Source organism: Micromesistius poutassou (genome assembly GCF_964030765.1).
Source record: "Micromesistius poutassou genome assembly, chromosome: 10".
Taxonomy (NCBI): domain Eukaryota; kingdom Metazoa; phylum Chordata; class Actinopteri; order Gadiformes; family Gadidae; genus Micromesistius; species Micromesistius poutassou.
In genome coordinates, this window is record NC_140280.1 from 1822969 (window position 1) to 1837451 (window position 14483).

Below are 14483 nucleotides of genomic sequence, written 5' to 3' on the forward strand. Positions count from 1 at the left end.
CTCCTGGTGTCTGGTGAATCAAAAATCTGTCATGAATGAATAAGGAATCAGAAGAATCAGAAAGTAATCAGAAGGAATCAGAGGAATCACAGTAAAGGTACATTTCTGTATTACGACATTGAGACCTTTTTTTCTCAATTAAAAAATACCCCATTATGGTTTCTCAATCCCAACAAACTGTAATCTTATGAGCCAGTTGGTGCCATTAGCTGTGATGAACACCTTGAAGAGTTTACATATTGCACGAAAAGATGCATATGAATATAATGCGCATTATGTTCGGTTGGATTAGAGACAGATCAGTAAATCCAGTCCACATGGCTCTGAGTAAATCTGAACAGATCGGTACAAATTGACGATGTTGATGAATGAATTAAATAATGACAACGTTGCCGTGGTAGCGCCTCTCCGTATCCTAATGGAGCGACAGCTCTGCCATGGTGGTTCTCAGTTACATCATATTGGGAACATGAATGGGTGAATCGTGTTATTCTGCATCCTTTCTTAGTAGGCTACATTTAGAATATGAAGCAGCACCATGAAAACAGTCCTCCCTGATCATAAAAAAAATTGTGTTGTTGCCCCTTTGCGCACAAGATGCTGCAAACGGCTGCCATTGACGACACAACCTGAGGTGGTCATAGTCCCCCGCTGAGCTTCTCGGTATTAGATCATGTTCCTTGTAGCCCTGTGGGCTGCTTTGTACCGAACGATAAAAGGCGGTGCACTGCACTCTGCAGTCTCGCTAACGGCCCTGAAGGGTGTAAAGGTCTCTGTGTGAATTTTAACCAGTTCTGCTTTCCTCTGAGGCAACAAGAAAGCAGTGGCAGGTGACGAAACTATATTGCCTGCTAATAATTATTACTCAGTCGATTAACATTAGAGATGAGTGATGTGGTGGTGTGGATACTAAACCTACCTGACTGACCCTGCACCCTCCACACACAGTGTTTCAAATACTACGATAACGGTGTCGACCTGCTGACTAATGATGAGTCCATTAGTGGGCACATCATGGACAGGAAGTCCGCTCTCTTCCCCCGTGCTGCGACGGAGGCAGGTGCACAGGATAATCCTGGCAGCGTGTTGATGACCGCAAGCCATTTCATCAGAAAGCTGAAGTCATCGTTTCCCCATCTCCAACAGCTTTTTTTAAACTGCCTGTTTATTGTCTTTTGAGAATTTACCTTCCAAGAATATATCACAGCTCAACGTATGCATCATTGGTAACATTTTATTTCCTTTTGTTTGGCAATTTTAGTTTTATGATTTGGACTTTTGAAACCATCTGCAAGGCAGGTTGATTCTAAAATATCCTTAAATGCATAAGAAATCCATTTAAACTCACTTTCCAGTTTTTCCCAGATACTGTTGCATGGCCCACAATATGCACTACAATCAGAAGGAGAAAAAAAAAAAGCATTGTGATGCTAAAATAAATACAGTGAAGTAAATACATATACAACAGATTACTAAACACAAAACAGGTTGTGACAAACCCTTCCATGTGTCATAACATTCCTTTAAGGAGACTGCTCTTTAATATTCCTGAACAGTTAACAATGCATCCTCCCCCCCCCCCCCCCCAAATCAACTGAAGAAATAAATAAAAATGGCGTCAAAATATTGACAAATTGACGCTTTATCACAGAAAAGAGTGTCCTCTTAAAAAGGAAACAGCAACAGATTGAGGTTGTTCATAATGCTTGGGACCGAAGCACAGTGTAAGTAAAGTGTAGCAGTCATGTGGCGTTGCAGTTACTTAACTGTGACAACACTCAACATGGGTTTCCTGTGTTGGTAAAGCCTGTGTGTGTCAGATGATCCTATCTGGAGGGGAGGGGAGACCCCTTGACACTGTAAACTCAAGTCTCTCTCACACACACACACACCTATTTATTTCTCCCCGCAAGTTCAAAGTGTAACTGCAGCTTGTTCACTCTTTTTTTCTTTTCTCTTTTTTTTAAAAACATGTCAGAACTTTTATTTATGTCTCAACACTTTAACACACGAGGATCTTTTAAACATTGTTTTTCTTTGTTTTGTTTTTTAAATAAATTAAAATAATGGCTTCAAAATTGTGGGTCAGATTTCAATGAGTCCACCATGGCATTGACATGATAAAATAAGGCGCATTTCTTCTCCAGGGATGTAAACACTCACAAAAAAAACAAAAACCCAAAGCCTAACATCATAAACGGGAGGAGAACGGCCCCTCCACCACACTTGTTTTTAGAAGGGTTCAGAGGTTTCCGGAAAAAAAAAACTCAAAAACACCCACAAGTCTTCAAATGAAGGTGAGAACAAAGTGAAACCAGTGCCCTGGGATCGGTGCGCCATCTCAAGTCGCGTCTCCCAAGAAACCTCTCCGCCCGAGTCAAACCACCAACGAGATTCCAGCGACGAGCCAAAGAACGTACTTCCTTCCTCCGTTCCTCCCCCCCCCCTTTTCCCTTCTCCTTGGTGGTGATTCCAGGCTCTTGGCTCGGACTTGAAAACTCTCCCCGAGGGCATCCCGATGTGACCCCTCGTCCCTTACAGTCAGTTGTTATGGCAACAAGAGTAGAAATAGGAGTCCTTCTTTTGGCCCAGGTCCACACTGGCCTCATCTGTCGAGAGAGGAGGACAGAGTTTAACGTAACACCGGTAAGAATCCTGACCGGTATTAGGGTAACACAGTTAGTCACGCTCTTCAGAGGGAGTTCAATGTCCACAGTTTAGCACCGCTTCTGTATGCGGCAGTTAAGCACTTATTCGCTTACTTCATTTCATACGGTGCATTTTTGTCTACGGGTTAGGGTTTTTAACCGATTACAGAATAGTATTCTCTCACTTGACATGTACTGGAAGGCCGAGTCGCTGTAGTCCTCTGCAATCCTCTGGAATAACTCATCTGTTTGAAAGGCCACCACAGAAGACAAAGAGTTAGTAGTAGTTAACAAGTTACAATCCAATCCTAAACACACACCACTTGGATTATTCTTAACTTAACAGCCAATACAACAACAGAATGAAATCAAACGAGGCCGGCCAGCTATGATTTTAATGTGTGTGATTTTAATGTCTTTTGAGGTATTAATTGAGCGTGGCCCAACGGAGAGACTAAAGAAGGTGTCAACGGGCATGACTCACCGACGTTGTTTCCAGTCTTACTAGATGTCTCATAGAGCTGCGCTCCGATCTCTGCAAGGGGAACAGTTTGGGCGTTACTCACCGGAGGGTAATCTCACCACCCCGCCGTCTCCCGACGTGAGCCGATGCCAACATTAGCATAACACCAGACGAAGCGGAACAAGTCAAGCTCAGTCTCGTGTCGTTGAGAACCCCAGCGTGGCTGTGGTCCTTTGTTTTGTTTTGAGGGAGACGTACCTTCAGCAAAGTCCTGAGCGTCGTGGAAGTCTATCTGACGCAGGCCTCTGTCTGCCTGTACCAGGTCGTTCTTGGTACCGCACAGGTAGATCTTGCAGTGCTGTGTAACACACACACACACACACACACACACACACACACACACACACACACACACACACCTCTCTCTCTTGTAGTCTTTTCATTGTCTTATAAGCCATTTTTCAAAATTATTTAATTTTCAATTCAACTAACTTAAAGAAAAGAGTCACTATTTATTACCTCCCTTTTAAGTCAGTATCTCCTCTGAAATGTCTTTAAAACAAGCTGATGCTGAATAAGTTAACAGCACTTATTCAGCATCAGTACGTGTGTGCAAAGTAACAGCACACACACGTACCTCCTACTTAATATAGAATCTAAATCAGCGAGAAAATAGAGGTGTGATACAACCAACCCTCAGTAGGGGCCGTCTTTAATACTCACGTCTTTATATTTGATATAGAAAACACACACATTTCACAACACAAACTCACCTCCTCGCAGTTCTGGAGCTCCTTCACCCAGAACTTCGCTCGCTGGAAACTGCTGCTGTCTGTGAGATCTAGAAACCACAACAACACAAGCTCTAGTGGAACCGGTCACCACACTCCATAGCTATCTAGGAAGTAGGCCCGGTTTGAGGTGCCTTTAAGCCACCCAACCCAGGGATGCTACCTTGACAACAACAGCAAAAGCACAGAAGCCAACACGGGTACCGTTAACCTGCGTCTATAAAGCGCACAGCCTTGAACTCCAGACATTAACAACAACCCTGTCGCGTGGGTCTCTGCACACAGGCCGCGGCGTTGTCCTGAGGGAGGAATGTTCAGTTACATTTGATCACGGTTGAGAGATTTCATTATCTTGTTTCTTTAGCTATCTCTGGAATTCCCCTCCAGTAGTAGCATGCCCTGAGGCAGACATCTTTAAAAACGGTAGGAGCCTGTGTTAAAAACAGCTGTGTCCCGGTGAACATGTGTAGAATAGTAGCATTGAAAAGCCCCACGCTTGACTCCTAACATGTTGCTCACACTAGTGGGGTCAGGGTCCACTGCTGAATCTTTTACATACAACTGCCCCGTTTTAATTTCAATATAAAAGTACAACTGATGAAAAATAAGAATACATTCAAGGTAGGAAGAAAGCAGCTTCTCAAAAAGGTATTTTGCTCCTATTACACCTAAACAATCATACTGCATGTTTACTTTTGAAGGCTGAAAGCTTTTTTTTTTTAGAGTTCATTTACTCTGAAAAGACGTTGCATTTTTGCAGAACTATGTAGTCACTACATACTTCTTGTTGTATGATAACAGACAATAACTAACTAAATAACTAAGCAGAATCAACATTGTTGGTTTTGGTTTATTTATATGCACTTCAAATAAACGTGTGTGTGTGTGTGTGTGTGTGTGTGTGTGTGTGTGTGTGTGTGTGTGTGTGTGTGTGTGTGTGTGTGTGTGTGTGTGTGTGTGTGTGTGTGTAATGGAGGTGGTGGAAAGTGTGCTAACAAAGCATTCTGTACTGTACCATTAGTCACTATTACCGAAATAGCTAGACACCAAACGCACACACACACAATCAATACAAAGTTGTGAAAGGACACGCAAATTAAATCCAACCACAATGACGGAGGAACCGAGAGACGATAAAAACTAACTCACTGTGACTGGGAGTCCAGCCACAAAGGGAACCGCCATTAAGCTTCAGCAATGCCACCAGCATGAATGGACCAAGCTTTGACTGTGCATTTAACAACACAGAACGTTCTTTTGCATGAACCGCGCCTTAACCGAGGAGGGCAGAGGTTCCCCGCCAGATAAAACGCCAAAGCCACTAATCAATAACCCTCTGGTTATAAAAAAAAAAGGAGCACAGAGCCGAGGCATGTAGTGATTGGGAGGCTGCAAGGTGTCGGTAAAGACAGCGCGTGACTGACCGTAGCAGACGACGGCCGCCCTGGCACCTCTGTAGTAGATCCTGCTCATGGCCTCGTACCGCTCTGACCCAGCGGTGTCCTGCCCCCCACACACAGACATTACAACAGGGACAGAGAGGAGAGTGGCAGATGACCACGTGTCAGACGGCAGACACCCAAAAGGACAGAGCGAGAGCGAGAAGAGTGAATGCAAAAAAAAAAAAAGGTGAAAATGGCATCAGGTCACAGTGCCGTGATGACCTCCCCACTCACCCATATCCCCAGGGTGATCACCTTGTCCCCCACTTGAATGGGTTTGGCAACGAAAGCGGCTCCAATCGTCTGTCAGAGAGCAAAGAGAGGAGACATTTCAACAGAGACATCATCTAAAATAAAGCATGACCATGTCTACTGTTTGGATTGTGTCGTATGATTTGAATATATATGATATGCCTTCCTGGAAGAAATAATGAAAGTACTCAGCAGAAGCCACTTCTGCTTGTATCTTACACAACCAATTTTTTATTATACCAATATCACGTTCTAAAAGAGGAAGAAATACCGTGGGGGGGGGGGACGTGAGCTGACAGACACTCACGTTCTGGTAAGGCCCGACGAGAAAGCGGTGGTGGACGTATCTCTCCACCAGGCTCGTCTTGCCGACACTCTCTTTCCCCAACATGACTACTTTGGTATCAACCCGCATCGCACTCATAGTGGTGTGGACACACCGGGGCCGGGATGGGGACGCAGGGAGGAGGAGGAGAAGCAGAACCAGTAAAGCCGACGGGGGGGTCCCTCGATGCGCTGTGTGTGCAATCCGACGTGAAGAGAAGGGGGGGGGGGGGGGGAATCAAATTATTATTATTATTTTGAATCAAACCCAGGTGGAATACAGTTGTGGCACGATGTGGCACAACGACTGCAAGAAAACTTACCTGAATCCAGGTATCCGGGAATCAGTCGAATCTCAAACCGCATCCGATGACTACAGAGTCGGTAGAAGACGAGTACATCCAACGCCTCACAAATGACGAGGATGATCAAATTGTTTCCAGCTACCCAAATCGATTAAAAGCGAAAGCCCAGCGTGTCATCTCTGCTCCGGGGGGGTGAAGGATATCGCCAAGCTAGCCCCGGCGGACCGCTGCCACCGTTGCGCAATATCTGAAATAAACAAACAAGTTAAAAATGTCCCCTGAGCGGCATCGCAACAAATCACAGTCCCGTTAAATAACCGCGGATATAAGTGACCGCGGACACGTACGTGGCAGTCTAAAAAAAATGTGTAGAAGGGATGACATACGTGTACCAAACAACGTTAAAGTTAACCGGCTTTACAGGGCGAACTGCTCGGGAGCTTTGGGTCGGGGGGGGGAACTACACATCTCCTCACGGCGGTTTCCATCAAGCGGATGCGCGGCGTTACATGTGACACACACCGGGTAGGATGACTTCACACGGTGACGTCAATGAAACATTTCGCGTTTTTGTTAGTTGTGTTCGAATACTTAAAAAAAAAAACGTTGCTGCTCCACCAATGCATTGGAAGCTGTGGATACTTTTAAGGAAAAATTGTTCGCTTTTTCTTTTTTTTCTTTTTTTAAGATGTAATACATATCATCATTCGAGCAGCCCTTGCTAGGTGCATATGCAGTTACACGTAAAAATAAATATATTCCGTGTATAAATAATCAAAGTTGTCCGATTGGTAGAAAAATAAGCCAATGTCTCGGTAGATATACCGCTGCGCATGCGCACGACCCGTCCTTGGTCCCATTAATGTCCAGTCCGTCCCTCTTCCTCCCAGCAGCACAGCGCACAGAGAAGCGAACATGGATGACGTCGAGGAAAGCGAGAAAACTTCGCCTGGAATTCTGCAAGAGATCTTCACGTCCCCGTTGAATCTGTGCCTGCTCGCCCTGTGCTTGTTCCTCCTGTATAAGATCTTTAAAGGCGACACCCCGGTAGACCTCGGGGAGGTGGAACCACAGCTGCCCAAACTCAAAAAGAGAGATTTTACCTTGTCTGAGCTGAAGCCATACGATGGTCTCATAAACCCAAGGATTCTCATGGCTGTCAATAACAAAGTGTTCGACGTGACTCGCGGGAAAAAGTTCTATGGACCAGGTAACGTAAACCCACACACGACCCCGGTTTATTTTCTATTTTTTAAAATCGCATGCTCGTGTTAACACAACTTTGCATTATAATTTGCACTTTTCATTTTTTTTTTTTTTTTGGACAAATGTCTCCTTTGCAAAATACAACAACAACACATGGCTTGCGTTCTTGTCAGGTAGGCCTAGAGAAAAAACACCTGGACGTGGATTGATAGCAGATTTTGTGTCGGCATTAAATTGCATTATTCTAAGTATTGCAGAACTTTTGCGTTAGCGCCACTCCCCCGTCCAGTTTATGCTTCAGTCCGAAGCTATTTCACAACAGGCCATCTCTGCATTTGCCCTGTCCTTCGTGCAGCGTAGGGTCTGCACGGTTTAGTGATTAACCTAACTAACAGTCACGTCACATCAAAACCTTTCCTTTCCATGGCCTAGGTCCAGAGTTAATAGTTAACAAAAATAGGAACTGAATTTGCTTGTGCATTATTGAATGCAAATGCCAAGATTGCAGTAGATTGCAGTATTTTTGGATCTAGAGTCTGAAACGGAAACTTTTGCATATACTGCAAGAGCCCTTGGTACAGTCTGTAACTTATCTTGACCAAATAGCCACATTGCACATGACGCAACACGAAGGTGAAAGGTGTTTCCTCGGGAACACCAGGGTTTTCTGTAGTAGAGCATTTTAAATTAGTCTTATTACAGGTTTTTGTAAAGGTAAATACTACACGTTTTATTTGATCCACTTGTTTGTAGGCCTGCAGTCCATTCTATAGTCAGAACTTCTACAGTCTCAAAGGTTTTCTGTGTAGTCGTTCAATCTTACGGTTATGAAACCCATGTTTGTTTTGAAAGAGCGCTCAATTTGTTGCCTTGTTGCCTATTTCTCCATGTCATTTTCTTTTGGCCAATATTGAATGACGTTCCTATCCTTGTTGTGTTGTTGACTTTCCTCCCTTGTGTGGTGGCAGAGGGGCCCTACGGCGTGTTTGCCGGCAGAGACGCCTCCAGGGGTTTGGCTACGTTCTGCCTGGACAAGGAGGCGCTGAAAGAAGAGCACGATGATTTGTCGGACCTCAACTCCATGCAGCAGGAGAGCCTCAGCGAGTGGGAGACCCAGTTCACCCGTAAGTTCACAACGACCAGTATCTGCCCTCTCAAACAAGTTCTACAGTTGTACTACTATACTTTTTTTTTTTTTCGAAAAACCTCCCTGGACTATCCTTCTTGTGAACCTTAACATTCACCCACTCATTTACATTTAGGGCATTTAGCAGACGCTTTTTATCCAAAGCGATTTACAAAAAGTTAATTTCTCAGAAGAAAAGTCACTCGCACTCTCTCACTCAATCTCACACACTAGGAGTTTATTTGAAACGCTCGAATACAGTGATTGACAGTGGCTAAAAAGTCCTCGACCTGGTAGGTCTAACCTGGGCGTCCGTTTGGACCCCAACATCACTAAATGTGTTGCTTTCTCTGCGGTAGTCGTCTCCCAACATCCTGAGAGCTCAGCTTTTTGTCGTTGCCCACTCCTCTCCTTCTTTCCCCGACAGAAAAGTACGACTACATCGGCAAACTCCTGAAGCCGGGCGATGAACCCACGGAGTACACCGACGACGAGGAGGCGAAGGAGACTAAGGACACGAAGGACAAGAAGACGGACTAGAGGCTCTGTTTGCCCTCAGGAGTCCCTATATGCCTTAACGCTCTCGGTGACTATTACAATAATGACTGCCTTTTGTTAGACACTCATCCTCTCGCCTCCTATGTGTCCTTTGTAACTGATCTGGATTTTAATATGTTTATGAATTGACTGTAAATATTATTATCTGGCTTCTAGCTATTTCTCTTTCACAGACTCCCTTTTTAAAAACTGTCAAACTGAGTTGAGGTGGGTGTTGCAGTGAAATAGTTGGAACGTCTTGTGACATGAATCCAACTTCTTATTAGGGGGGAGATCAAATATTGATCTCCAGTTAGTGGTTTCAACAATTGTTTTAGCCATTATACTGACCGACTCCCTTTTCATGAGTTAACGGACTATGGACATTTCTATTGTCAAATTGATTTGTATACTGTAGACTGAAGCATTGAAAAGCCGTTTGTGATATTTTTTTTTTTACTAGACTTTGATTATAGTGTATCGTCATAAGCAACACTTGGTTATGGACATGCCTACCCCAAAACGATAATTGGCATTAATTTCCATCCTTCAGAAAAAGCACTTGCAAACGTCTATAATTCCCCACACACAATTTTGCTGCAACGTAGTAATTAAAGTTCCATGTTCCAAAAACGTGTGTAAATACCCTGTTGGACTATTTTCCCTAACTTTTGCCTGGACTAAAGGCTCAACACAAGCCACCCATTTTTAATGGTTAGACCCCCTGTCTGGTAGCTAAAGTGTGCTAATCAATGAATCCAGCAGTTTTTGTAAGTTTAATGAGAAATTAAATTTAGCATTCTGTCCTAGCTTGTTGTAAACATTCCTCTTTATTTCTTTCCCTCCTTGTTGGAGCCTACTAAGGAAGTGGGTTTGTTGATTGGCATTACTTCATGCTGTTTTTCATGCATCAGACTGGTCCAAATGTTCTTGTGAAAAAGGTTTCTCAATAAACATGGCGTGAATTTGATTGTTTAGGTAAATACATTGTTGTCCCCAAGTGCTTGTTATCTTTCTTTTTATTACCTGCAGAGGACTTTGATCTTTCATTGGTCTGCAGTCTATGGTAGTATTGCAATCTAATATATCAACATGTGTTGTTGTTTTTTGTATTATCTTATACACCTCATGTGTGTTTTGGTTAAAGGCTCAAGCTATCTGTTTTCTTCAAGGCTAATGATCGTATAATGACCGGACACTTGGTGTTTTTAAAGCTGTCGAAGTTTATCGCTGGACTCTTTTAGAGAGACTAGCAGTGGAACTGTAAAGACTTTTAATACTCTAGTATAGTAGTCTCATTATTTCAAACCGCTGGATAATTCAAGAGAAAGTGAAATAAAAGGTTTGTAGAAAATAAAGATGTTTGTTCTTTCTAATACCCACTAATCAGTGTTGTCTGATTAGCACCACTTAGTGCAGTTGATGGATTAAGGATTAAGGAGTTAGGATATAACATTGGATTGAAAGTAAACTGACTGGAAATAGGGTGGAATGGAGTTAAGAGTCAGACTTGGATTTTGAGATGAAAGGTATGCGTCTTTTTTCTTTCTTGCCTTGTTTTTAAGGAGCGGACGTTGGCTACTACAGGAAGGAATTCAGACCATGCCAACTCCCTAAAATCTAGCCCACTGCAATACGTGTCCTTAATACGAACCTATTTCAACCTAATTCACATGCATTTTTAGTTATTTATTCATGAACTATCATAAAACGTGTCAACAAATATGCGGCAACGGATCACGATACAACGGGGGAGTGGGAGATATGTTGTTATTATCCCTTGGCAAATTTGCATTGAACGGTATGAACCAACGGCTATTGAATTGCACGTGATTATGTGTATTGAAAAGACTGCATTGGTCCACTCATATGAATAATAACTTGTTTGTGGCTCTAGCCACCCGTTTGGATAGCCTGAGGAGAGGACAAACTGTTCCAGTTGAGCAGGAAAAAATGTATGCAGTCTGTTGACAGGACCCTGAGGTTCTTTAGTAAATATGCTTTTCATTGGTTTCTACTTTTATGGTTTTGGTTGCGTGTCCTCTCGTGGCAGGATTGGGGTATTGTCGTGCAAATGCCACGGTAGGACGAATAAAATACTTGTTATATCAATATACAACTTCAGATCTGTAGCATCAATACTATATATATTTCACTAGAATATGCTGTGTGTATATGCTCACGTAGTTCAAGCAAAATGGTTTAAATTCGTCAAATTGATTAAAAAAATAATAATAATTTGGAGAATAACGTAGTTCAAACGACCGTACTAACGTCATTAGATGAGGTTATTATAAGTAATTAAGAACAGAATCATGAAATCCATCTTCAACAAAAAAAAATCGACAGAATAGAAGCTCAAAAAAAGTATGTCAGAAGTGGGATTTGAACCCACGCCTCCATTCGGAGACCAGAATTCCCGGATCTTCGGAAGGAGATTATCCTTGAGTCTGGCGCCTTAGACCACTCGGCCATCCTGACAACATGACATAGCAGGCTCAAAGTATCGCTCTAGTACATAACATACAGTATGACAAAGGATAACAACATCTGTTACATTAACAGTTTCATCTATTTCTCGGAATGCTTAATGTTTTTTGTTAAATTTACTAGCTAGTCTTAATTAGGCCATAGAAATATGTATATATACAAATGACACGGCCGCGGTTTAAATGTGTCTGCGCCGGGTTTCCGTAGTTTCCGGTCTACGGTCTACGTGCAGCTGCCATATTGAACGTTTATTCTTCAAGGGTAACTCGCTCCTCCGGTTAGCCATCATGTTCCGTTTTGCTAAGTCTGCAGTGAATCTCACCGGTAAGATAGACATTAACGTTCATTGTTCAGTTATGCGTGCATGCCGTTGTTGACCTGTCATCGAAATGACGGTGACATTTGCAGAAGGTTAAACATGTGTGACTGTCTGTAAATATACGATAGCCTCCCGCTAGCGCCCCTCTCTGCAATGTCTCCGAGAATAACCTCTTCAAAACGAAGAATAACCTCTTCAAAAAACCGGGAATCAGTTAATATATGAACTGAAGAGGACTGTAGGGTCTCTGATTGATTTGTCATTTGTACTAATCGACACCTTCTGTTATTTCCAGTGACAGTGATTGTGTTCAGTGTCCCTCGACTGTTTGTCCTCCTCAACACCTTCCCTAAGGAGTCAGATCTTAGCAGGCACCTTCACCCGAGAAGATCCACAAACACTGCTTAGTCCTTCGTTTTGCACCATCGTGAAATGTCAACCAAGTAGAGGGGATGATGATGATGATGGTCTATCAGGCCGATTTCTTCCCGTTTTGCTGCATTATTTAGCATATTTGGTCTCTTCCGCGTTGTTGTGTTAAAAATGTACTCGCGTTACACATTCTGCTTGATTTCGTGTATGAGATGATTCAGATCTCTTGTTCTGAAGCTATGATTTTATCTTTTTAATATTTCACTTGAAGGTGGATTACAAGAGGCAAGGGGTGACTACTGACTAGTTGACAAACCAAATGATACCATGTCCTCTATTCCGAGTCAACTATATTGATATTGACTTGCAGCAAAACATTGTTTAAACAAGTTGCCTCCATTAGTCAAGGTGACATTGATGCCATATAACAAATAGTGTTAGGCATAAATACCACATCATGTTCACCGGAACCAAACACTATCCACACCAGAAACACAATTCTATCCATTTAACAGGGTGTTTTATATACTCAGTGGAGCATTGGCACAAATGTCAGTTTCTCTGATGGGCTGTATCCATCCATACCTATACTGTGTGACTCTTTTGGCCACATTTAATAAATGCGTGATTCCAGTTGTAGGACAACGGTGCTGGTTTCTCTAACCTGCTCTTGACTTGCTCCCTCTAGATGATATTTATAGACATATCACATTATCGCATCCAGTCCTAAAATGGCCTCCGTCCAGCTCGTGGTTTCCATTGTTCTCCCTAGTTTGTGCCCTTTGCTGACTGTAGAATGATATTGCTAACAAAAACAGCTGATGGTGTGGTCTCTCCAGGTGTGGCTGCTCGCCAGGTGAGGAATAGCTCCACGGCACCACAGGACTTCCATGCCAAATACGGCACTGGGCTGTTGGTCGGCGGCATTGGCTTCTGCACCGCTGTGTGGGCGTTTGTGAGTATTGTTCTCCTATGGTTCAGGGTGTGGTGTAGAATCAGCCTGTCCTCCATTACCCAAAATGTCCCCTGGCCTTAGCCATGTGTTTTGCATTGCGGGAAAACAATGTACGCTTTAGTAGTCTTTAACATTATTAACCCATTCATCAGGAAAATGTGTGCAAAACACTAGTAGGCCTGGTGGGTTGGCATGGGGCATCCTCATTGTAGGGTTACACTCTACTACTATAAGTTTATACTATAGCTGTAATAATTTACATAGTTAATATAGTTGTGCATATATTCACATCCCTACTATATGTACTGTGTCAATTGAACCTCCCCTCCTGTCTCCAGGTCATCACTCAGACCGGCATCACCTGGAATCTGTCCCCGGTCGGAAAGCTGATGCCCAAACAGTGGAGGGAAAAGGAGGAGGAATAAATAAAGTAGTCTTCCTCACCTAGAAGACGACCGTGACGCCCAGATCCCTCCTGGAGGATGACCCTTAAAAAACCTTCTGGTTGTACAGATGATTATCTATGTTCTCAGACGCTGAATGCCTGTGGCTGTTCCAGCATGTTGACCTGTAGGAAATAAAAACACAATTCAACAACGGTGTTATTTTTTTTTGTTTTCGATTTTCCTCTATACAGAATGTTTGATCTTTTATTAATGTTGGGGGGATACAGAGGTTGGGTTATAGGTATCAAATATAGCACTTTGTAGGTTGGTGTACTGGCAAATTTGACATGCAATTAGCCTGCATAATTCTATATTTGTTTGACTGCCGCACTATGAAGAAATTTGTTTTGTGGTGCGATTCTTTAACTTTGATGACATTTATAGGTTAATATGTTTATATTTCGCAACATTGCAACAGCTAGGATTTAACCAACACATCACATTTCTAAAGAGACTAAGGTGGTGGGTTTATGAGCTGAAAGAAGCAGAGACCGACGGGACCAGGCTGGGAGATAGAGTACTCCCAGTAGAGGATGGAGAGAGGTGAGGGACAGAGCATTGTGGAAAGGAGGCTTTGCTCTTTGTCTGTGGTGAACACACAAGGAAACGCATTGAGAACCCCATCACCACCAGCCCATCACTACCCTCTAAGAAATCAAAACTTTCTTTCACTTAATAAGTTTGTGTAAATAAGTCCTAGATCCTCAAACCATGTTGATTTTAAACCATGTGCTTCTGACCAGTTTATTTAAAGTAAAATTGGCTTGTAAGCCTAACTAAACGCTTGTGTAGAGGGAGGTTTATATA

At 42.9% G+C, this 14483-nt stretch overlaps 3 protein-coding genes and 1 non-coding gene across 4 annotated transcripts; 2 read left to right on the top strand and 2 right to left on the bottom strand.

The window, feature by feature from the left end:
• Positions 1 to 1218: 1218 nt before the first annotated feature.
• rab24 (RAB24, member RAS oncogene family) lies at positions 1219 to 6647 on the bottom strand. The gene is made up of 9 exons (XM_084474341.1): positions 6244 to 6647; positions 5904 to 6112; positions 5579 to 5647; positions 5327 to 5405; positions 3885 to 3952; positions 3370 to 3469; positions 3133 to 3183; positions 2834 to 2893; positions 1219 to 2609 (listed from the first exon to the last, which is right to left on the bottom strand). Exons 1-9 carry the CDS (start codon positions 6284 to 6286, stop codon positions 2542 to 2544), a joined length of 747 nt encoding a protein of 248 aa, XP_084330467.1. The 5' UTR covers positions 6287 to 6647; the 3' UTR covers positions 1219 to 2541.
• Positions 6648 to 7106: 459 nt separating this feature from the next.
• pgrmc1 (progesterone receptor membrane component 1) lies at positions 7107 to 10082 on the top strand. Its single transcript, XM_084474348.1, has 3 exons — positions 7107 to 7435; positions 8400 to 8555; positions 8985 to 10082. Exons 1-3 carry the CDS (start codon positions 7141 to 7143, stop codon positions 9095 to 9097), a joined length of 564 nt encoding a protein of 187 aa, XP_084330474.1. The 5' UTR covers positions 7107 to 7140; the 3' UTR covers positions 9098 to 10082.
• Positions 10083 to 11464: 1382 nt separating this feature from the next.
• Positions 11465 to 11575, bottom strand: AC3HAE_024884 (transfer RNA leucine (anticodon CAA)). Its single transcript has 2 exons — positions 11538 to 11575; positions 11465 to 11510 (listed from the first exon to the last, which is right to left on the bottom strand). It is a non-coding gene; the product is annotated as a tRNA-Leu (tRNA).
• Positions 11576 to 11807: 232 nt separating this feature from the next.
• cox7b (cytochrome c oxidase subunit 7B) lies at positions 11808 to 13827 on the top strand. The gene is made up of 3 exons (XM_084474352.1): positions 11808 to 11908; positions 13115 to 13230; positions 13569 to 13827. The coding sequence occupies exons 1-3, from the start codon at positions 11872 to 11874 to the stop codon at positions 13653 to 13655; spliced, it is 240 nt and encodes a 79-aa protein (XP_084330478.1). The 5' UTR covers positions 11808 to 11871; the 3' UTR covers positions 13656 to 13827.
• Positions 13828 to 14483: the final 656 nt, after the last annotated feature.

Bases quoted from the DNA above. Each gene is read 5' to 3' on its own strand.
- rab24 (XM_084474341.1), bottom strand. From the start codon at position 6,286: ATGCGGTTTGAGATTCGACTGATTCCCGGATACCTGGATTCAG. The intron at 3,470-3,884 runs GTGAGTTTGTGT...TGTGTTACACAG, and splicing joins AGCTCCAGAACTGCGAGGAG to CACTGCAAGATCTACCTGTG. The intron at 2,610-2,833 runs GTGAGAGAATAC...CTCTCTCGACAG, and splicing joins GGCCTTCCAGTACATGTCAA to ATGAGGCCAGTGTGGACCTG.
- pgrmc1 (XM_084474348.1), top strand. From the start codon at position 7,141: ATGGATGACGTCGAGGAAAGCGAGAAAACTTCGCCTGGAATTCTGCAA. The intron at 7,436-8,399 runs GTAACGTAAACC...GTGTGGTGGCAG, and splicing joins GAAAAAGTTCTATGGACCAG to AGGGGCCCTACGGCGTGTTT. The intron at 8,556-8,984 runs GTAAGTTCACAA...TTTCCCCGACAG, and splicing joins GTGGGAGACCCAGTTCACCC to AAAAGTACGACTACATCGGC.
- cox7b (XM_084474352.1), top strand. From the start codon at position 11,872: ATGTTCCGTTTTGCTAAGTCTGCAGTGAATCTCACCG. The intron at 11,909-13,114 runs GTAAGATAGACA...TGGTCTCTCCAG, and splicing joins GTCTGCAGTGAATCTCACCG to GTGTGGCTGCTCGCCAGGTG. The intron at 13,231-13,568 runs GTGAGTATTGTT...TCCTGTCTCCAG, and splicing joins GCACCGCTGTGTGGGCGTTT to GTCATCACTCAGACCGGCAT.